Source organism: Tupaia chinensis, unplaced genomic scaffold (assembly GCF_000334495.1).
Source record: "Tupaia chinensis unplaced genomic scaffold, TupChi_1.0 Scaffold000625_1, whole genome shotgun sequence".
NCBI classification, from domain to species: Eukaryota; Metazoa; Chordata; class Mammalia; order Scandentia; family Tupaiidae; genus Tupaia; species Tupaia belangeri.
The window spans coordinates 854,309-877,910 of NW_006160145.1; the positions used below are offsets into that span (position 1 = coordinate 854,309).

At 46.0% G+C, this 23,602-nt stretch overlaps 1 protein-coding gene across 1 annotated transcript in view; it reads left to right on the forward strand.

The window, feature by feature from the left end:
- The first annotated feature begins 1,677 nt into the window (after positions 1–1,677).
- HSD17B12 (hydroxysteroid 17-beta dehydrogenase 12) overlaps positions 1,678–23,602 on the forward strand; it is a 216,343-nt gene continuing 194,418 nt past the window's right edge. Inside the window, exon 1 of the mRNA XM_006159131.3 lies at positions 1,678–1,964. Coding sequence (XP_006159193.1) covers positions 1,805–1,964 — 160 coding nt within the window. The 5' untranslated portion in view covers positions 1,678–1,804. The remainder of the gene's footprint in view (positions 1,965–23,602) is intronic.

A 23,602-nucleotide genomic window follows, 5' to 3' on the forward strand; every position in this document is an offset into this window, starting at 1 on the left:
CTGTCTGGTGAGTGCACGTGCCCTATAGCGAAAAACCTCTCAAAAAACAGAAAAAGAAAAAAAAAAGAAAAAGAGAGCGGAGAAAGCATACATGTTTCAGGAATGGTAAGACTCGAACTAAATATTATAAAACTTTGAAGTTACCTTTAAGATATATTGAACTGTGGCCAGCAGTTTATTGACACAATTCCTTTTCTTTTTCTTCTTTTTTTTAAGAGAGAGTTTTGCTATAGGGAGCACATGCACTTGCCAGTGAGACAGAGAGTGACAGAGAGACAGCAAAAAATCACCCCCCCCCCCGGGGGAATGGCCATGCCACAATCCCTTCTCCTCCATTCTCCTCTTGGAATTTTGAGCATACATGCAGACATGCTGGTTGTGAGTTTTAAGTCACTGGGTCCAGAACTTGAACTGAGGTCGACTACGTGGGGGTCCAGCGATGTAAACATTATGCCATCTGTTGGTCCCAACACAATTTCTTAACCTTATCTGTGATATTCCTCCTCTGGACTATGTCGAGGTACTTCCTATGCCTCTTCTCAAACTATATTACTTCTCTGGATCCTCCATACCATTCCCACCCTTCGCAAAAGCAGACTTTTTTTTAGCTTTATTTATTTAATTAATTTTTACTATAGGGTACGTGCCTTTGCTGGAGAGAGAGAGAGAGAATGAAATCACTCCCCAGGGGGAATGGCTACACTGCAATCCCTTTTCAATCCCCTTTCCTCCATTCTTCTGTTCTTCCCTGTGTGTTTTCAAGGCACCTGGTCTAGACTGGAACCCAGCTGTGCAGTCGGCCATGTGGGATTCAGCCACCTTAACGTCCATTCCACGGGCTGGCCCCGGGTCTCTGTCCAGTGAATGTACATGCCTTATAGCAAAAACCTAAAAAAAAAAAAAAAAATTTTTAAAGGAAAAAAAGTAAAAGAAAATTCTCTTTCGTCCTTGAAGTCCCAGTTAAAAGATAGACAACCTTTCCAAAGCTAATTGTTTGGCAAGCTGGGTTCCCATGGTATACTTTTATTCATTTTACAGCTCCTTTGCCATTGTGTATTGTAGTGATTTGACTCCAACTTATATGCCTTGAACTGCAAACACTGGGAGCTAAGTGTTGTTTAATGCTTAGCGCAGGAGGGAGGCCTGGCATTTAGATGGCTCTCAAATAAGTGGGTGTAACCTGAGTGAACGCGTGCGGTGGGAGACCTTATCCGGCCAAGTTTAGGGAGCGATGACAGCACACTTAACAATGACACGGAGTGTTAATAAAGAGGAAAAAGTAAAACCGTGGCTCCACCGCCCACTTCTTACTACAATCTTCCCATTCATAGTGACTTCTTCTGATTCCTCGGAATTTCGTTCTGAGCGGCCAATCGGCGCTCAGTCTTCAGCAGTCGCCAGGATGGCCGTAGCCAATGAGAAGTCGGGGAGCTTAGGTGGAGTGAGGCCTCCCGGGGGAAAGAATCCTGGGGGGGCGTGGTGACGCGATGAGGCGGGACTAAAGCTTGATTGCCAAGTGGGCAACCCACTACCTTAGAACGGAAACGCAACTCAGTCCCTAAGGGAGGGGGCGTGGGCGGGGCAGGGGAACCGAAGTCAGCCAATGGCTGGCGCATTACGCACGGAGGAAAGCGAGATCACCAATGGCGGTAGAGGTATGGCGCCGTGGGCGGGACATAGGCTCAGCGTGGGGTGGGAGCAGCGCCTATTAAGGGTCGCCCTCACCGTCACGGCCTGCACCTCCTCCTGGTTTCATTCATTCGTGGATTTCATTCACGAAGGTAGTGAGGCCTAGTCGGAAGCCATGGAGAGTGCTCTCCCCGCCGCCGGCCTCCTGTACTGGGTGGGCGCAGGCACCGCGGCCTACCTAGCCCTGCGCGTCTCGTACACGCTCTTCACGGCCTTTCGGGTCTGGGGTGTAGGTAACGAGGCGGGGGTCGGCCCTGGGCTCGGTGAATGGGCAGGTGAGTCGGATGCAGCGCCGCCCCCCCCCCTGCCGTGGCTCGGCCCGCCCCGGCCCGCGCTGTCCAGTTCCGGGCGCAGCGTGGCCTTCCCATCCCCAGCTCCTCTCTTCCTCCTGCGGACCACGCTGGCTCCCTTGGCCGGCTGCTGGCTTGCTTAGCTTACCGCGGAGTTTAAACGACTAGACACGCTGCTGTCTCCACTCCGGGAAGCGCCAGTGCGGCTTCGTGCGTGCGGAGAAAGCCGGCTCAAGTCCCTCTAAGCCGTTCGGGGTTCATGGCCTGGCGTTTGCAGCCTGCCGCCTTCTCTGCAGCCGCTACCCACCGTGGATCGCCCCTTGTGGGTGTTTTTAAAATAAAGTTTTCCACTTGGTGGGAGTACGGGCCCTGGCTGGGGACGAAAAGCATTGTTCTGCTTTGTTTGGGGGGTGAGGAGAATGGACGCAGGGACCCGGCATTTCAGAAGTCTTTCTGCTCTGTGGACTCTTACCCCTTACTTGGGACTTGGATTCGGCCTATTTCAGATACTTTACATAGCCGCTTTTCAAAATTCCTCGCTGCACTGGCGCGGAGACCCAGTGAGAAGCCGGAATTTACTGCTTCCGTAAAATGGTTACTCTTCATGTTGATATCAGAAGTACTTTTTTGCAGAGGAAAGTTTGTAGGAGAAATAATCCCTACCTATACTGAGCTAAATACTGGGATCTTGTTCCATGGAGTCTGAGGCTTTTTAAAGTAGAGGACAAAGATCAGGTGGAGAAGTTGGGAACATCCCATTACCTGCTGGGAAGTTTTGCCCTAGCTTTTTTTTCTGGCTTGTTTTGTTTCTTTTCTTTCTCTTTACTCTTATCGCTTTTGTCTTTCTTTTTTTTTTTTTTTTTTTTTGACTAAAGGATTGCTTATGACATGCTTGTAGTTGTTCTCCGTGAGACAATTCACTTTGCTGTTTTATGAGCGAATGCTGACTTTTCAAGCATTTGCAGCTTTGGGGTTGTTACCAGTGTTTTCAGATGAGGCTCAAGTAAGATATATCAATCATGTTCCTCCATGTTCTTTACTTTGTTCCTTGAAAAACATTTGAACAACTTAGTATGAAAGAGATAATAAATTAACTTTTTGGTATAGCAACAAAACAGTAAAAAAGAAAAAAAACTCAGGTAGAAATGGATATATATATATAATGTGAGGATCTTGCCATGATCTGAGACAACTATCATTATTTCTTTTTCATAGTCTCTTGTTATCTTTTGATATTCTTTGGACAACAACAAAAAACTGAGGTGCTCAACTTGATTTTAATTGAGTTTATAATTCCGCAATTGACTTGCCCAAGTGCTTGGTTGTCAGTTCCAGAAAACTTGATTGTGGGCTTTCGCAATAGTTTCAACAAGACGGTAACGCCACAGCAGATGATATATCAAGATAAAATTTTGCAATTTGCAAGTGAAGGCTGATATTAACAACTTGGTTTCTTTTTTCCTCCCTAACATTGACCATATGGGCTAATAATGCAGAAGATAAGTCCAAGACCAGCAGCTACCATAGAGGTTAAGGTGGCTGGATCCCACATGGTTGAATGAGCAGTTCAATTCCAGACCTGGTGGTTTGAAAAAACATATATGCCCATAATCCTGAGAGGAGAACAGAAAAGAAGGGATTGGGTCATGGCCATTGCCCCTGGGGGATTGAGGGGGAAGATTTCTCATTTTCTCTATTTTTTTCTCTCTCTGTCTCTCTGCAGTGCATGCATAAGCCCTATAGCAAACTGAAAGAAAAAAAAAAAGATAAGTCCAAGTGTGTATAAGTCTAAGTGCCAACAGTGGCGTGGAGGTTAAGATGCTAAATCCATGTGGCCAACTGCACAGTCCCAGTCCCGGACCTGGTGACTTGAAAAACATGCTGGGCACATGTGCATGCTTGCCCGAGATCCTGAGAGGAGAAGGAATTGTGAGAGGAGATGGGGTTGCAGTGTGACCATCCCCACTGGGGGGTGATTTCTCACTTTCCGTCTCTGTCTCTCTCTGATGAGTGTACATGCCCTTATAGCAAAAACTCAAAAACAAAAACCTGTTAGCCCACAATAAAGGTCAAGTGGTGTGGTACTGCCATTTCGTAAGTATCCTCTGTATTGAAAAGATGTGGCCCCAGAAGGATGACTGATAAGTTTCTGTAAGGCTTAGATAAGAAATTTGAATTGGAACACTGGGACAGCAGAGGCGGTTATAGTGTCACAATTGAAGTGAAATATTACTGGATTCAATTTAACCTGAGTTGTTGGAAAATCTTTTTTTTTTGTAGAAGATTTTGCCTTAGGATGTGTGTGCTCACTGGAGAGAAAGAGATAACGAAAGGGAAAGTGAGAAATCACCCCTAGGGGGATGACTCCGCTGTGCTGCAATCCCTTCTCCATTTTCCTCCTGGGATCTTGGGCATGCACGCACCTGCTCCTGCGTGATTTTGAAGCCACTGGGTCTGGGACTCGAACCATGGTCGACCATGTGGGAGTCCAGCAATGTAACCACCACGCCATCTGCTGGTCCCTGGAAAATCTTTTTTAAGCGCTTAAGCAGAAGTGATCAAATTGTTTATAGCTTTACTTATATGTGACTTGGATCTTAAAAGAAAGTAACTCCTTTTCTCTCTCCGAATTCAGGGAATCTTTCAAAAACAAAGAAAATTAAGAGTACTTCATCATTTCTTTTTAACTTGCTAAAGGATACATGTACTCAGAGGAGAGAGATAGAGATAAAAAAAAGAGAAAGTGAGAAAACAACCCCAAGGGGGGACAGTCATGCTGCAGTCCCTTCTCTGTTTCTCCTTTCAGGATTTTGGGCACACACACACATACTGTATTTTCCAAGCTGCTGGGGCGGGGTCCTGGTCTGGTTAGGGACTTGGACTGCATAGTCAGCCATGTGGGATGAAGCCACCGGAATTACGATCCATTGGCTGGTCCAAATCTATTTCATCTTAAACAGGGTCAGTGAATCAGGTGGAGGGGTGAACTGAGATCATTTGAAAAACAAAATAGCAGGTATGCTATATAAAAAATTAGAGTTAAATTGTAATTAAAAATAGATAATTTGTGGCCCAGCCTTGGACCCACCGGTCTAGACCCCTGCTCTGCAGGCTCAGAGTATGGACCCTATGCCCTTCGTCTCCTGATCAGGTACTGGGTTCTCTCTTTTCCCTGGTTCTCTCTAGTAATGGTGCCACTCAAATGAAGCATCCTGGCTTCCCTGGGCCCCTAGCAGTTGAGTCAGTGTAGTAGGAAGACTCTTTACCCTGTCCTGCTAGTCTTGTACGGGTGTGTCTTGTGTTTCTTGGGAGAACAAAGATCCCGTGAAAGTGAAGCTTCAGTGGTTTGAAGGTCAGTGGAGCAGGTAGTCAAAAGAAGATTGCGAACAGAGGTGGTCAGTTTGTACTAAATAAAGACGAGAACAGTCTCTGCAGGAGAGCAGTCAAGGGAGACTGCAGGCTGTAGTTTGGTTTCAGTGTAGACACGTTTGCATTGGCGCGGTTTCTGTCACTGGAGTTCATCTGAGATGGCTGCTGTGGAAATACCGCGGAGATGATAGGCCGAGGACCGGGTCAGTGCACCTCCACCACTGGGGTTGTTTGTAACTTGAATGCAGTGGGGCTCTCTGAGCTCCTGCTTCTCTTTTAGATGGAGAGGCTATCCAGGCAGCAAAGTGAAAGACCTACTAATCACTTACCTAATCAGTTAAACATCTTTGTGTGTTTATTTCTTCCCCGAGGCAGACAGGCAGGCAGAGAGGCATCTCAGCAGAGCCATCACACTGCTGTCTACCCCAGCCTTAGCAGCCTGGGTCTGAGGCATGCACAGGTGGCTGGTGTGTCAGGGAGGCCTAAGTTACAAGCCCAGGTCCTTCCCATGTGGCTTCAGTATCATGCAGGCCATGTTACTGCTGGGCCACGGGGTTGGTCTAGTTAGAATTTTCTTTTTTTTTTTTTTTTGCTTTGCTATGGGTACATGTGCTTTCTGGAGTGCGGTGAGGGGAAAGGGAGAGAGAGGGAGAGGGAGAGAGAGGGAGGGAGGGAGAGGGAGAGGGAGAGAGGGAGAGATTACAACATCTCCCCCACCTCCAGGTGGGATGACCATGTTGTAATCCTGTCTCCTCCATTCTCTTGGGATTTGGAGCAAACACTCACATACACACACCTGTTGTGTTTCTTCAGTCTCAGGTCTAGAATTTGAACCAGGCAGTTGGCCATGTGGGATCCAGCTACCTTAACCACCGTACCACTTGGCTGGCCCCTACTTAGATACTTTTTAAGCAGCTTTATTGAGATATGATTCATATACCATGCAGTTTACCCATGTAAAGTGTACACCTCAAGGCTTTTGTTTTTATTCAAAGGTTGTGCAACCATCGTCAATGTAAGATCAGAACGTTTTGGTCCTCTTTAAAAGAAACCACGTACCCACTCATGGTCATTCTCCCGTCCCCACCCACTCCAGCCCTGGTCATCCACTAATCTACTTACTGTCTGTATAGAGTAGCTTTTCTGGATATTTCATAGAAATAAAATCATACAGTATGTAGGTTTTTGTTTTGTTTAATTTTACTTTTTGGTAGTTTTTGTTATAGGGTGTGGGGCTTGCCAGAGACAGAGCGAGAGGAAAAGGGAGAAATCCCCCCCAGAAGGGATGGCCACTCGGCAGTCCCCTGGCCTCCATTCTCCTCTTGGGATTCTGGGCATACAAGCACATGCAGCCAGTGTGATTTTTCAAGCCGTCGGATCTGGAGCTCGAACTATGGAGTCCGCCAAGTGAGACTTCAGGGCCTTAACCTGCACACCACCTGCCGGCCCTTGTTTTGAAGGTTTATCTATGTCATAGCCTGGAGTCAGTACATCATTTCTTGTTTATTGGTGACTAATATCCCCTTCTTGGTATGAGGTTGAATTTCACGAGGGGCCGCTCCCTCTGCATTTTGCCCTCAGCTTGTCTACATTAGCAAATCCCTAAGGTGTGGGGGCTTTGGGTGCTGATGAACAACTTACTTGGCGCTGTAGTATTCGAGGTGTCCCTAACTGAGTGGCTAATGAGCATTTTAAAAGGTCATGTGTGGTGGGGTTCTTGGGAGAAGCCACTCCTCACGGGATCCCCGAAATCGCAGGTGTGCTCACCATGTCTGTTTGCAGGTTGGGGCACTGCCCAGGACGGACCTCAGGTGGCTGAGGCCTGCGGGAGTACCAGCGCCTGGTGAGAGCAGATGCCTTACCTAGGCTTTGAATTATGTAGGAAGTGTTAATTATTTAAGTTCGTAAATCCAGAAGACACATTAGTAACTGCCACTTCTCGTGTGTTCGAAGTGTGTCCCTGCTTGGCAGGGATTATCTTTAATCTTCCTTCGAGCTGTGCGCCATTGTCCTTACCGTGTGGAGGAGGAAGCAGGCTGCCTGGTCTGTGGTTTCCTAGCTGGCAAACTACGGAGACGGGGTTGGAGGCCAAGTCCTTCGATCTGTAACATCCACACTCTAGGTGTTAGTGACTGGCCTGCAGACTTGGGAGTGATCTCTTTGTGCCATGGGAGCTGGAGTAAAAGCTTTTTGATTGGGCCCAGCTTGGTGCTGCATTGGTAGCAGACTGAACCATGGCACTAGAAGCCATGTGGCCAGACCCGGGTTCAGATCCCTGATCAGCATGAAAGCACGCATGCACGTGTGCAAGATCCTGACTAGCTGGAGGGCTGGGGGCAGGGGTTGTGGTACGAGACTGTGGAGGGTGCAGTCTCTTGTGCATACATGCTCGCTATTATAAAACATTTTGATCGAAGGCACACTTTGAAATCAGCACTTTGAAATGCTTGTTATTTCTGGAAACATGCGTGTTGTTTCTGGAAGCATTGGCACAATTTAGAATCAGATAGCTTGGGACTTTCCTTTTGCAACTGTGAATCTTCTTGCTTCATGAGAACCTTGCTTCATGAGAAAGTCACTGAGGTGCTTAACTAAGCATTAGAATGGCTGGCCTTGACTTTGAATGCTGGTCTCTGTTTATCACTCTGACCTTCTTGAATGGATTTAGCTACTCCCCAAAGGCCCAGCTTGGTCAGTGTAACATGTTCCCTGTTGATGTCCAGAAATTCTAGTGTTGAGGTGTCTGTCCTTGTGGATGAGCTGATGTCGATCACTTTATAAAGGCTCTGTTTTTCAACAACAAAGAAAAAAAAGGCAGGTTGAGAGTGAGCAGAGAAACCAATGAATTTTATTGTAAAAAGCTCTTGAGTATTTGTTCATTCTGTACCTCAGCTCCCAAAAGGGCGTCCTTGCACCAAAATGGAAGTTCTCCAGATTGGCGTTACCAGGACAACCTTAAAATGCTAGTGGTAGAGGCTGAGTGGAAGCAGATGCAGCTGGAGAATCAGGCCTGAAAGCAAGTCTTCCTTTAAAAAAAAAAGTATTTTCCAGTAGGCACATGAGCTTGCTAGGGGGAGAGAGGGAAAGTGAGAACATGCTCCTCTAGGGTATGGTCACTCCACATCCCTTCTCCATTTCTCCTTTTCTCCTTTGACGATTCTGGGCATGCAAGCACGCAGGCACTTGCACGCAGCCTGTTTTTCCAGCCACCAGGTCCAGACTGGAAGCGTGGTCGGCCACGTGAGATCCAGCCACCTGAACCACCATGCCACCTGCTGGCCTGCGTGTCTTCCTTCCAAACAGGGAGGTTCTCTAGGGTTAGAGACTCAGCCTCAGTAGAGTCTTCTCCATCTTCCCGCTGACCCCTCTGGTCCCTGCCCTGCTTTTTCTGTTCTCCTGTCAGTGCACTGACTTTCCTATTTAGAGGTCAGTCAAACCTGAAGCCTCTCCCTCCTAGCAGGTTTTATAGCATTGAGGGATGTTTAAAAAATTTTTTTAACAGAATTGAATAAACAGAGTTAGTTAACAGAGTGAACAAAGCAAAATCTAACAGAGTTTATTTGAACAAAGAAAGGGTGGGCGATTTGAATTGGCAGTCGCTTGGAAGATGCTTTCTGAGGGACTGGGGCTAGCTGTGTGGTCGTGGGGTCTGTGAGTTTGTGGAAAGGGAAAGTGACGTACACAAAGGAAAGTGAGGGGGTGAGGTAGAGAAATCACGGGTTGGTTACAGCCAGAGGGCAGGCTGCACGAACAGCCTGAAAGGTGGGCTTTCTGGGATTGACTGAAGTGTGGCTGTATGATGTGGAGCTTAGTAACCCGCTCAGGAAGCACCCTAACCCGTGTGATTTCAGCTTGTCCATGGGAATCCAAGCATGGGAGTACAGTGCTGTTGTAGGCCACAGTAGTTTAATTTAACAGAGGTAAATGGGCATACTTACCCCTGTAAAGCAGAATAGTGCCTGGCATGTGAGTGCTTAATAACTTATTTGAATACTGTTATTATCTTTAATAGGGTTATGCTCTAGTCCCTTGAGCTAATTGCCAGGGTAAGGCTTTGTAAGAAAAAGTTCATGTCTGGGTGACTGCACCTTCAGAAAACGGAGATTACTGTTGCTACTGCAACTGGGTGTTGAGGTTCAAAACACATTTTTGTTTGCTTGTTTTGGTTGATTGAATCGATCATTTATTTCTTGAAGTTTCGGGGGGAAAAATTGGCGAAGATTTAGGTCATGAACTTTTAAGTTTGGATTACATGGATAAATGGATATGAGTAGGTCAATTCCAGTGCTGTTGCATGTTATTTGTAGATAAGGATACATTCATTTAAAAAAATATAGATCCTTTATCTTGTGTCTCTTTGTGTCATCCTTAATTAAAAAAAAAAAAATCAAAATACTGGGAACCAGCAGTTAGTGTAATGGCTATGTCGCTGGACTCCCACGTAGTTGACCGTGGTTCGCGTCCCAGACCCGGTGGCTTAAAACTCACGCCGGGCATGTGTGCCTGTGTGCCCAAGATCCCGAGAGGAGAATGGAGACAAGGGATTGCGGCGTGACCATCCCCCGTGGGGAGTGATTTCTCGCTTTCTGTCTCTCTGTCTTTCTCTGTCTGTCTGGCGAGCGCACGCGCCCTATAGCGAAAACCTCTCCAAAAAAAAAAAAAATCAAAATACAGCAGTTTATGCATGTCCTGTGGGATTGTTTGAGATTAAGGCTGGGCATGTAGGGTGTGCAAAGCCTTCCCTGGGTGTGGGGGAGATAACACCATTCATTAGCCTATTCCTGTCTTAGTCAACTATTGTGTTGCTAACAGAAATACCTGAGACTGGGTCATTTATAAAGAATTGGGGTTTAGTTGGTTTATGATTCTAGTGACTGGGAAGCCCAAAGGCATGGGGCTGGCATCAGGCTGGCTCTGATGCTGTGTCACAACGCTGACAAGCAGAGAGACCTGGGGCAGCCATCTTCCTTTACAACAGCCCACTCTCGTGGCAGCTAACCCCTTCTCGGGAGAGACAGAACACATTCTGTTTTATGAGACAACATTAATCCATTCGTGAGGTGGTTCCTCCATGACCTAAACACCAGCCACTAGCCTTTCCTGTTGAAGGTCTCACTGCCTTCCCATGCCATTACCCTAGGGACCAAATTCTAAAATATGAAACAGTGGGGGACAAACCATTATCTGAGCCATATTAGTCTCTCTACCCAGAGCGCTACTGAGTGCTGACTAAACCTTTTAGTAGGCCAATGGGGTGGCAGACAGTAACCTAATGAACAAATTGTGCTAAGAAAGTGATAGAAGGGAGATGCCCTTGGTTCTATGAGAACTAGAGAGGGAAGGCTCTAGACCTGCCCTGGGAAACCATGCCTGAGCTGGGATCTGAGGGGTGGGTGTGAGTTACTGAAGAGAAGAGTGGCAGAAAGAGCAGAGGGAAGAACATTCTTTTTTTTTTGGAGAGGTTTTCGCTATAGGGCGCGTGCGCTCACCAGACAGAGAGAGACATAGAGACAGAAAGCAAGAAATCACCCCCCAGGGGGGATGGTCACACCGCAATCCCTTCTCCTCCATTCTCCTCTCGGGATCCTGGGCACGCACGCACACGCGCCCGGCGTGAGTTCTAAGCCACTGGGTCCGGGACGTGAACCGTGGTCGACTACGTGGGAGTCCAGCGACATAGCCATTACACCAACTGCTGGTTCCCAGGGAAGAACATTCTTGACAGAGGGAATGGCACGGTGCTAAATTCGTAATGCGAGAAAGAGCACAGATCTCAGGAAATGAGGCCTAAGTGTCTGGAACCAGGAAAGGTTGGGCCTGGTGTTTAGGGAACTGGAGAGGCAGGAAGGGGCCAGCAGGCAGGGCCCTTTGATCTTTATTCTAAGAGCAGTGGGAAGCAATTGAGGGAATTTCAAGCAAATGGGTAATATTGTTGAGTTTGCAACTGTATACAGAATATCTTATTGGCCCTCTCTGAGGGAACATCACCATGCAGAGTAGACCAGTGCAAGTTATTCTGACAGTCTCAATTGAAGTTGTCTTTTTTTTTTTTTTTAATGTTTATTTATTTCTTCAGGGAGGGGGTGGAGGGCACACCTCTTAGGGTCTTCCTGCCATGATCCATCCCTGATCTCAGTCACCCTGATGATAGGCACACATGTGCATGCCTGGCATACTCAGGGAGGTCTTGGGATGTGAACCCAGGACCTTTCCCATGTGTGGGTACAGTCGTGTTAACCACTTAGCCCTGTTTTTTCTTTTCTTCTTTCTTTCTTTCTCTCTCTCTCTCTTTCTTTCTTTCTTTCTTTCTTTCTTTCTTTCTTTCTTTCTTTCTTTCTTTCTTTCTTCTTTCTTTTCATGTGAAATTATGTCTTATAGTAAGGGAGATCCCTTTTGTGCATTTTACGGTTATTGTCTTTTAGGGACCTTTTCTCTCTGGGGGGAAAAATCTTATCACTGATGTGAGAAGTTCTTTTCTTACCAGGAACTGAATGATAGGGTTGTTGAATGGGCCCTGAAACTGGGCTATTGCTTTCTCAAGGTAACTCCATAATGCCACGGTGTGACAGTTGAGAAGCCTGCTAGAAATCTGGATCAAAAGGAATGCTTTGTGTTACTTATTGGCTGTGCCTAATGAAAGCAAGACGGTTACCCTATCTCTAACTGCCAATTTCAGAGAGACTATCCAGTTTCCAAAAAGCTCTTTCCCACCGTTAAATGAATTTATTTCTATTTAAATAACCCAGCCATTGCTGGAAGGGAGAAAAGGCCCTGCAATTTAAGAATTTGCATAATTAGTGCCTCTTAAGAGTAGGATGTTGAGAAACAGTGTAGCTAAGGAAGGCTGGCTTTGGAGTCATTTGGGCAAGGGCGAGCTTGGCTGCTCACTGAGCTGTTGACCTTGAGCAAAGGCAGTTAACCTCTGAGCACAACTTTCTTGCCTATTAAATGGGGGTGATACTTTTCAGGATCATTCTGACAATGAAATGAAATGGAAACAAGGCTGCGATGTAGTCCTTTGTTTTTATAGATACCAAGTAACATATTTAAGACCATCTTTCATTTGTACAAATGACTCTTATTTGGTGAAAAGGGATTGTTGAAACTAAGAAATGATTGTAGTTTACTCAGCAGACATAAAATTGAAAGTTTTGAGTTGGAAACAGTCAATTAGGAGATTAATGCTACTGCAGAAGAATTCCTTGCTTGATGAAAACTTACGCAACAGTCCCTTTTTGTACGGTTCCCTAGTAGAAATATTTGGTTATGGGCAGTTTTTCAATGACATTTGTTAAAACTTTAGAGTCATCTGGGACCAGCAGTTGGCGTAATGGCTGTGTTGCTGGACTCCCATGTAGTCGTGGCTTGAGTCCCGGACCCGGTGGTTTAAACTCATGCCGGACATGTGTGCGTGCGTGCCCAAGATCCAGAGAGGAGAATGGAGAAGGGATTGCGGCATGGCCATCCCCCTGGGGGTGTTTCTCACTTTCTGTCTCTCTGTCTTTCTGTTGAGTGCACATGCCCAATAGCAAAAACTTCTCAAAACAAAAGAAAACAAAAACTGGGACCAGCAGTTAGCATAATGGCTATGTCGCTGGACTCCCATGTAGTCGACTGCGGTTCGAGTCCTGGACCCGGTGGCTTAAACTCACGCCGGGTGCGTGTGCGTGCATGCCCAAGATGCCGAGAGGAGAATGGAGGAGAAGGGATTGCGGCATGGCCATCCCCCTGGGGGTGTTTCTCACTTTCTGTCTCTCTGTCTCTCTCTGTCTGGCGAGCGCATGTGCCCTATAGCAAAAACCTCTCAAAAAAAAACACAAAAAAACAAAAAAACAACCAACCAAACCAAAGAAACAAACAAAAACTTGAGAGTCATCTTATTTTTTTCCTATTTTTTTTTCCTTATTTTTTTATCCTTTTTTTTTTTTTTCCCATGAGCAAGAGAGAGCAAGAGAGAGAGAGAACTTCCAGCAGGGCTCTGATGGCATAACCCACCTCCAGCCTCAGCCGGCTCTTAATCGTGGGCACACGTGCCGGGGGGTACTTGGATAGGGCTCCGTACTTGAATGTACCTTACTGTGTGGACCTTGTTAAATGCCGCGCAGAGCGTTTCATGTTGCCACTGCCCCCCATCTGACTCTTAGAGTCACTTCATATCTCAGTGGTTCTAACTTCAAAATATCCAGAACCTAGTCATTTTCTTTCTTTTTTTTTTTTTCTTTTTTTGGAGAGGTTTTTGCCATAGGGCGCATGCGCTCGCCAGAAAGACAGAGAGAAACAGAGAGATAGAAAGTGAGAAATCACCCCCCAGGGGGGATGGCCACGCCGCAATCCCTTCTCCTCCATTCTCCTCTCGGGATCTTGGGCACGCATGCACACGCGCCCGTCGTGAGTTTTAAGCCACCGGGTCCAGGACGCGAACCACGGTCGAGAATCTAGTCATTTTCAACAAGCCACCGAGCTCTCTGGATTCGATGATGACGGTGGTTTCCTGTCTCTGCCTCCTCCTCGGCTCCTGATTCTTACACTAGCCAAAGTGGTCCTCGAAAACTTTGGTTTTGATTGTGTGATGTTTTTCCCAAGTCTCTCCAGTGGCTTCTCATCCTGTTCAGAGTAAATCCTCAAATTCTTATGACTTGAAGCCCTTTTTATTTTAAGTTTATTTATTTCTCCCAAGAGAGACAGAGAGAAAGGGAGAAACAGGCAATTCTAACAGGGTCTTCACAACACAGTGCACTCCCAGCCTCAGCTGGCTGGGGTCACAGTTACACACATAGCCTCAAGGGAACTTCTGGGATGCGAACCCAGTACCTGCCCCATGTGGGTCCAGTTTTGTCACCGTTGTACCACTGCTTGGGCTTCCTGTGGCTTTAAACCACCTGCTTGCTGGCTGGCTTTCTGTTTTGCCAGAGGGTATGTGCATTTGCTAGAAAAAGATGGAGTGGGAGAGATCACCCCTATGGAGGTCATGCTGCCACCTCTTCTCCACTTCTCCTCTTGGAACCTGGCATGTTTTTCAGGCTACCAGGGCTGGGCTTCAAACTGTGCAATCAGACATGTGGGATCTGGGACTCTAACCACTAGCCCATGGGGCCAGCCCCACCTGCTTCCTTTAGTCTCTGACCTCATCTCTGCCCACTTTCCCTCTTACTCCATGAGAGGCTGTTTCTCTTCTCCCACCCAGTTACACTTCCCTCCTGCTGTTCTTGAACAGGCTTGGCCTGACTGCCTCGGGGCCATGGGTGTTTCCTCTTCATGGAATGAACGCTCTTTTCCAGATAGCCCCATGGCTAGCTAACTCTTCCCTCCTCTCTCTTACCTCCTTCATGTCTTTGCTCGAATATCACCTCCTCCAGGGAGCCGACCCTCCTACCTTTAAATTCATAGCCCTCTCTCCTCCACCCGGCTTGTGTCCCTGTCTCCCCACTCTCCCTTTCCTTTTTGTCCTGGAACTTGCCACCGTCTCCCGTGTTGTGTACGTCGCTCATTTACGATCCCTGTCCCTCTGCCCTGTTGGAGTATGAAGGCCCGTCTTTGTCTTTTCCATTCACTCAATGTATTTCAGGCACCTGGGCCTGTGCCCACACAGCCTTTTGTTGAATGGATGCAAGATCTTTAAGTACTTGGTATTTTTGAGTTTGAGGGATGATCTGTTTTTGTGGATTATCTTCTCATTTTATGTTTTTGGAAGTTATTAGTAATAAATTTAAGGAACATTAGTTTCCTCCTAACCTCTAAAAATAAAATTAGTCTATAAGCAACATATTAGGCTCTAGCCTCAGGAAGTTCTTCTAGATACACAGTTGAACCAGAGTCCTGCTTTTGAATCCCAGCTCCGCCTGTTAGAAGCTGTGTCCCTCTAATGCCCATGTGCCTCATGGCTTTCAGGCACTGGCTAAGTGAGGGTAGGTGACGTAGTAGGTGTGAGGTACTTAGCACAGCACCTGATGGCTCGGTGGGAAGTGCCAGATGGTGGGAATGTGTTACATTTGCTATCACTTTCATCTGTCGGGTGATTCTTATTCCTGTCTATATCCATTCGGTCTTTTCCAGACATGTTCTCAAATTTCTAATGATTTACTGTATTTTCCCTTCCAGGTGGTTATTAGAGACCTCAATTCTAGCATGTCTAAAATGCTGCCTTTTTTTTTTTTTTTTAAGGTTTTTGCCATAAGTCATGTGTGCTCGCAGGAGAAGAGAGAGAGGTAGGGAGAAGGAAAGTGAGAAATCACCCCCCAGGGGAGATGGCCACATAACAGTTCCTTTTCCTCCAGTCTCCCCTCGGGATTTTGGGCACACATGCACATGAGCCTGCAGTGATTTCAGGCCACCGTGTCCAGGACTCGATCCATGGTCAGCTGTGAGGGAGTCCAGCACCTTAACCACCACGCCACCTGCTGGCCCCAAATTCAACTTTTTTATTCTCTTATCTAATCTCCCTGGACGTCCTTCATTGTTGCTAATTATATTACCATTCTGTGAGTCACAGCCTCTAAGTGAGGGGCGGCACATTCAGATGCCTCTGGGAGGGGAAGCCGTGAGTGGAGGGACCAGGTGTAAATGCATGCTGGGAACCGCCTGGGTTTTGGCATCATTGGCACAGAACTCTAGTTTTTCTTGAGAAACCCCAAGTCTAGATTTTTACATCAAGAGTTTCTTCATTTTTAAGGGTTGATGCAGATTGCTCAAGCTTACTCTGTGAGCAAAAGAAATTGCCAAATGATTCAAATATTTTGGAGAGCACGTGTGCACACATGTGAGCGAGGAGGGGATGAGAGGGAGAGAGGGGCAGAGGGGCAGGTGGTCTTGACCGGCCTTTTCATGCCACAGTCCCCCTTCGCCAGTCCCCCTGCTCCTCAGGAGCACAGGCATCCGGGTATGACCTCAAACTGACAGGGGTCCTGTCGTCAGCCCTGTAAGGCACCTCGTCGCTGCTGGGCCACCACCTCTTACCGAATCTGCCATTCAGTCTCTTTGAAATCTTCTGTGTTTCCCGTGACACACTGCCTCCCTACCAGATCTTACACTTCATCCGGCACAACTTTAATCTCTCAGAAAAGCCTCCGGTCAGGCTACCTCGTGCATCCTATGCAAAAACCGGAGCGCTTTCCTAGCACCCAGCCGCTCGGCCTTGCTGGCCGTGCTCTGTGGTCTGTTTCAGTCTCCTCTGCTGTGCAACCTTCCTTAATGCATCCCTGGATGGCCTGCCTCATCCGACACGCCTGTGCGTTCCCGCGTCTTCCCACTTCCATGCCTTGCGTGTTCACGTGGTAGGTGCCGAGGCTGCGAGGGTCGACGGTGCTCCGCCGCGGCACTCCTTCTCCCATTTGCCACGTTCCCTCTTTTGTTTGTGAAATTCTACCCATTTTTCAGAGGGCAGGTTATGAATTTTTCCCATTGGCTACCCAGATAGGAGTGATTATGCACTATTAAGACTCTGATGGTCTTGTTTTGTTCTTTCTAAGGGTTTTTTCCACACTTTACCTTATTAGTCATATGTGTGTGTGTGCATGTGCACATATGAATACATGCATGTGTGCATTAGCTCATTTGTTCTAAACCATATGCCTCTTGAGAGAACACGGTAATAATATTTAGTGAATGGATTATGTTCTCCTTGAAGTCCTGGTTGGTGTGTTTCAGTTAGGGGATAAGGCCTTTGCTTTGGTTTTGTCATTTAAAAAAAAAATTTTTTTTTGAGAAGTTTTTGCTATAGGGTGCGTGCACTCGCCAGAAAGAGAGAGACAGAGAGACAGAAAGCGAGAAATCACCCCCCAGGCGGGATGGCCATGCTGCAATCCCTTCTCCTCCATTCTCCCCTCGGGATCTTAGGCGTGCACGCACATGTGTCCGGCATGAGTTTAAGCCGCCGGGTCCAGGACTCGAACCGCAGTCGACTACGTGGGAGTCTAGCGACATAGCCATTACGCTAACTGCTGGTCCCTCCCCCAAATTTTTGTTAAATAATTAGCACACTTTTTCTCTGTTTTATTTTTTTAACAGAACTATTTAATTTAATTTATTATTTTAAAATTTGCTACAGGACTCACGTGCTCACGAGAGAGAGAGAGAGAGAGGAAGAGAGAAAGAGAGGGAGGGAAAGGGAGAAAGCAAGCCACCTGGTCCATGATTTGAACCATGGTCACCCATGTTGGAGTCCAGTGCCTTAGCCGCCAAACTGTCTGTGGCTCCTTCTCCTCTGTTTTAAGGCCCTAAGTGCCATACACCTGCAGTGTTAGATTGAAAGTAAGCCAAGACGGGTCAGAGACAGGTGCTAGAGTCGTGGTGGCCAGGCTGCAGTAGTTTTGAAAGTGTGAGATGTATTTGAGCTTAGTGTCAGGTCACACTCTTCAGTGCTGGACCTACATGGGAAAATTCCGGGTTCACTTCCGAGCATCTCCCTGATCCTGGTTGGCTGAGGCTGGGGGTGGCTCTTGGTGTGAAGACCCTGTGAGGGGTGCCTGACCTGCCCTGCAGCCCACCTACCCACATGAGACAGTCTCATGGAAGAAGTCAATAAACTTAAAGAAATAAGCCTAAGACTTCTAGAATCTTTAGAATTTTTACATTGTTGGAGACATTGAACTGCATTCCCTGGAAAATCTCTTTGGTAGTAAAGGCACTGAGTGTTAAGTGTGCAGAACTAATAATTGTGAGAAAGTTCACCAGAGTGTTGGCTATATGGTTTATTTGCTTCAGGGCAAGAAAGGAATAGTTGGTTGACAGTCTTTAAAGATTTCAGCCAGTCATTTTGTGAGAATCTTAAGAAAATGGAAAGATCACCACGAGGCAGACGAGACGTCATGGTAGAATGCCAGAACTGGAAGGGAGGGTAGCAAGGCTTTAGCTGAACAGCTAGAAGACTGCGTGCTGGAAGAGGCGATGCCTGGCTCAAGGTTAGGTCCCGAGAGAATGGCCAGGCAAGACAGGGCGGTGGCGAAGAGCAGGCGTGGCAGGTCCATCTGGGTAGACTGCTGAAAAGCAGCTGTAGGAGTGATGACCAGAAGGCTCTGGCCAGAGAGGAGACATTCATTAGGGATGCGTTCGAGGAAGACTGATGGCAAGAAAAAGCAGAGGCCATTAATGGTGACGAGGAATCGCTTGTAGAATAGGAATGAAGTAAAACAGCCTTCTTTGAATCAGAGCCTAAATTCTTTTATAAAAGTTTTAAAATTTGTTATTATTATTTTTAATTCATAATAGAGCACATGCACTCACTAGAGGGAAACAGGGAGGGAGAGAGAAAGAGGGAGAAAGTGAGAAAGCAAGCAGCCAGGTCTGGGACTTGAACTGTAGTTGGTCCAGGGAGTCCAGTGCCCTCAAACACCACGTCACTTGCCGGCTTCTTGAAGAAACGGCGTTTACCTCTAGCCATCAGAGGCACTGTTACCACGTACTCCTGACGTACCCTAAATAAAGACCAAGAGACTTGTTCGTTGTATGTAGTGGTACGAGCCATGGGGTCGATCCCATCTCCCATACTGTAGTCTCAGCTGTGCTCAGACCCCACCCTGCTGCTGATGTTGGTGACACCAAATTGCCCAGGAAGTGTTGTATAGTTTTTTATGTGCTGCACGGGGTGGCTAGGAAAGGGTACAGTAGCTTTCAGAAATTTAGATACCAGTTTCAGTTCCCTTAACGCTCCTACTATAGAAAACTCATTCTCCCAATTGGTCTGACTCTAACGACTGGCATTAACAGCTCACAGCCAAGCTACCTTCAGGAGACACGTGCCAGCTTGCTTTAATGACAGCTAGAACCCCAGTGCCGTCACACCAACAGCACTAATACAGTAAACACGCTCGCCTAGTCTTGCACACTCAGTGTTACAGTTCAGCTATGGTAGGGAGCTAAGGCTTGTCAGTGTGTCCCCATACCCAACATCGCCTGTCATGCGAAAGGAGGTGATGATTTCTCTCTGGATAAGGGGGAAAAAACTCCACATCAGGCTTGACAGCAACATTCACACTTTCTGAATTAGAGGAGGCCAAATTAATGAAATGTTACTGTAATGATGACATCTTAATTTACAAAGTCATTTTGAAATATTCTGGAGTGATTTCCACAGCAGCCCTGTGCGGCAGGTTAAGGTTGGTTTTGAGGTTTTGTTCCAATGTGTTACTGCCACGTAACGCTCCAGGATGAGGGGGTGATGCAGGGACTGGTGGAAGGGTTACCTGGCTACTCAGAGGCAGAGAAATTGAATCTAGATTGCTACTCAGAGGCAGAGAAATTGAATCTAGATTTTTGGATTCCACTCTCCCTGATCTTCCCAATTTCCTGCCAGAGTTCCTAAGTAAGGATGATATTCAAGGCAAGTTGGAAGACCAAGTTGGGATTTGGGGCCTGAAGGCACACACGCCTGCCATGTTTTTCAGTCCGCCAGGGGCAAGGTTCAAACTGGTTAGCCACGTGGGATCCAGCTCCCTTAACCACTAGGCCGTGGAGTCAGTCCTCTAGGAACTTTTTCTAGAGAAGGTTGGGACAGCCAGATCTGAGAGTCATGGGAGGAGAGAGGCAAGAGAGAAGACTGGGAGGTTTTATTTATTTAGTTATTTAATGATAGCATATGTCTACACTCTGGAGAGAGAGAAGCACTCTTGACAGGGTCTCACCATGCCCCACTCTTCTTTCTGTAGCCCTCCAGCTCCTCGGGACCTTGTGCACATGAGAATGCTTGTGGTGTTTTTTCAGGGATCCAAAACTGTGGTCAGCATTGTGGCTTCCAGCACCACAGTTGGATTTGCTACCAGCTGTGCCTCCAGGCGGGGCTTTGGGAAAGGGTTTGTTTACTTTAAGGAGAGTGGGAAGTCATCTAAAGACGTTTCTCTTTTTTTGTTTAAGTATATCTTATTCACAGGAGAGAGCAGGTGCATGCATGTGTGTGCGAGTGAGGGAGACAGGGGCAGAGGGAAAGAAAGACACCCTTGATAGGATCTTGTCATGCCCCAGCCTTCTTTCTCCAGCACTCCAATTCATTTAGATCTTGGGCATGTATGTATCCCGTGGTTTTGTTTTTTTCTTTTTTTTAAGATTTATTTAATTTTATTTGATATTATTTATCTTTAATTTGACCAGAGGAAGACAGAGAGAGAGTGAGAAAGCAAGCTGCCAGATCTGGGACTTGAACTATAGTTGGCCATATTTGCGTGTCCAGTGCCTTAACCACCACGCCACCTGCCGGCCTCCCTCCAGTGTGTTTTCAAGTCAATTTGGGATCCATACTTGCAGTCTGCCATGTGGCTGGGCCAGTCATAGGAAGGTTTAAGCAGCAGAATGTCATGCTCACATTGTATTTTGGACAGTTTACTCTGGCATTTTGGAGGATGGAAGTAGAGGAAGCCACCCAGGAGGTGGGGAGACCAGCAGGAGACTGGCAATGGCAAACCTGGCATCAGCTGCTGGTGGTGGCTGGGTTAAGGCTATCAGGGCAGGCACTGAAAAGGGAGTGAGCTGAGAGAGAGCAAGTGGAAGTCCTGGGGTCTTGTAAATAAGTGGTCATTGGGATGAGGGAGACAGCAAAGTCAGGAGGACTGAGGTGTGTGTCCTGGGCACTGGTGTAGACATAAAGAGAAGGGGCAGGCATTGGGACGAAAAGAATGAGGTTGATTTTCGATGTGGGTATCAGGTAGCCTTACTGTCGACTGGTGTCAGGCTGACCAAATGTCCCCGAGTTCCTTGCCTAAATCCTTTGGTTTAGCCATCTTTTTTTTTTTTTTTAAGAATTATTTTATTTAACTTTATTTATTTACTTATTTATTTTAATTTGAGAGAAACAGAGTTAGAGAGAGAAAGAAAGTGAGAAAGCAAGCCGCCAGGTCCTGGACTCGAACTGTGGTCGGCCATGTGGGAGTCCAGTGCCCTTAACCACCACACCACTTGCCAGCCCCGGTTTAGCCATCTTTCACAGTAGTCCTCAATTCTATGCTATTATCTAGTTAATAGACTATAGGAAAATTTGGAGCCTCAGTTGAAATATGTTAGGAGAGGGAGAATATTATTATTCTTTCAAAAAATATTTAATTTTATTTATTACTATTATTTTTAAATTTAACCAGAGAGAGAGAATGAGTGAGAAAGCAAGCCCCAGGTCTAGGACTCGAACCGTGGTCGGCCATGTGGGAATCCAGTGCCCCCGCCACCAACCTACTGGCCCCCAGAGAACATTCTTTTTGAACAGTTTGAGCATATCCTGTGTAGTACTTTGTACTAGAGTTAGGTAAATCCGTTTGCTATTTCCGTTTTGGGCAGGAAGTATAGTGGAAATTGCCTTGGATTTATCAGGACCTATATATAGGTTTATATCCCACCGACCACTTTGGAACTTACTAGCTGTGGACTCTTTGGTCAGGTGTTCTGTTTTTTAGTTTTGTTTAGTTTTGTTTTGTTTTTATCTATCAAATGTGTCTGAAAGCTCCATTTTGTCTGTCTTCAGAGATGTGCTAAGAGCCTTGGGAGCATTGTAGAAAGTACAAAGCATTGTGCACAGAGAAAGTTTGGGGCCTCTTTTCTCCCTTCCGTTTTCAATTAGAAACCTAGAAATAGAATTGCCCTATGATTTGATCCAATTGTTTATGTGAGGTTCAGGTTGCTTCAAGATTTATTTTGGGATCTGTTGCAACTTGGTCGTGATCAACACCTGAGTCTTTCTTGATGTGATTATCTAATACATGTCAATTTTAGAATATACCTAAAACAGATTTTTAAAAATAACTTCATTAATGAAGCTGGGTTTCTGAATTAAAAGTCAAAACGATGGGCTGGCCCTGAAGTCTAGTGGTTAAGGGAAATGGATCCCACATGGCCAACTGCGTGGTTTGAAACCCAGTCCAGTGACTTGAAAAACACACTGGATAAGTGTGCATGCGTACCCCAAATCCCAGCAGGATGGAGAGAGGGAGAGGGGATTGTAGCCTGACCACATCCTGTTGGGAGGTTTTCTCTCTCTCACTCTCTCCGGTGAGCACCTGGGCCCTCTGGCAATAAAAAAAGTTAATGATTGTGTTAGTTTTAAAGAAATACCTTAAGTTTCAACTTTAACATATATAAAAGGTTTGGTAATGGTTTCAGGATGTAGTCATATTATTGCTAATGAAGTATCATTTCAACTGGGGTATCATTAAAAACAGAGGTTCATAGCTTGGCATACTGTTTAAATTCTATTATTGCATTGTTATACAAGATGATTATAAGTTCCCATCATTTCTCACTCAATATCCCACTGTTCTAGTCTCAGGCTAAAAGATATTTGAAAAGTTCTTTAGAGAATTTTTTTTTTTATTGTTTTCATCTTTATTTAAGCCAGATTTTAAAAAAAGAATGATTTCATTTATTATTATTTTAAAAATGCGCTGAAGGTCACATGCACTTATCAATGAGAGACAGATAGAAAAAGTGAGAAACCAAGCCGATTAGTCTAGAACTAAACCTGCAGTCGGTCATGTGGGAGTCCAGTGGCTCAAGCGCCACGCCACCTGCTGGCCTCCCTAAACCAGAGCTTTATGAATAAGCTATATTTTAGATGTCTGAAGTATTTTAGTCTCTTCTCTGTTGCTTAAATACCTGAAGCTGGGTGATTTATAAAAACAGAGGTTTATTGAGCTCATGGTTTTGGAGGTCCAAGGTCCAGAGACCACATCTGGTGAGGATCTTCCTGCTGGTGGATAACATGGCAGAGGGCATCACATGGCGAGAGAGCAAGGGCCCACGTCTGTGTCCGTGAGTCTGTCTCATTCCCTGTCCATATAAACCCATTGGGATTTAATCACTGGTCTTCACCCTGATGACTAATCCTAATCACAGCCCAAAAGCTCCGCCTCTTAATCCCATAGTTGGATTAAACTTTCACCCTCTAAATTCCATCACAGTCAAACTTCATCACCCAAATTCATGTGAATTTGGGGGGACACATTCAAACCATAGTGTATAGCAGAAGTATCATCTTCAAAATATTTTCCAGAATATATTTTGAATCCAATTTTTAAAAAATTACAGTGAAGAGTAGACTATATATGAGCTTCCAACTTTTCTAATATTTGCTTCAAAATGGATTACTTTGTTGAAAACTAAATTACTTCCTTCTTTTTTGTTTTTCAAATTCTTTGTTAATATTACTGCAGATAGAAACGTTTACTTTTCTCTCGTTTTGTGTTCCTTAGTTTGTGCTTTCACAGAAGCGCATGTTGGGACAGATACTCCAGTGCAAACAATTCATTGGCAAAGTGATTCCGAGAAAGTCTGTCTGGTAAAGGAGT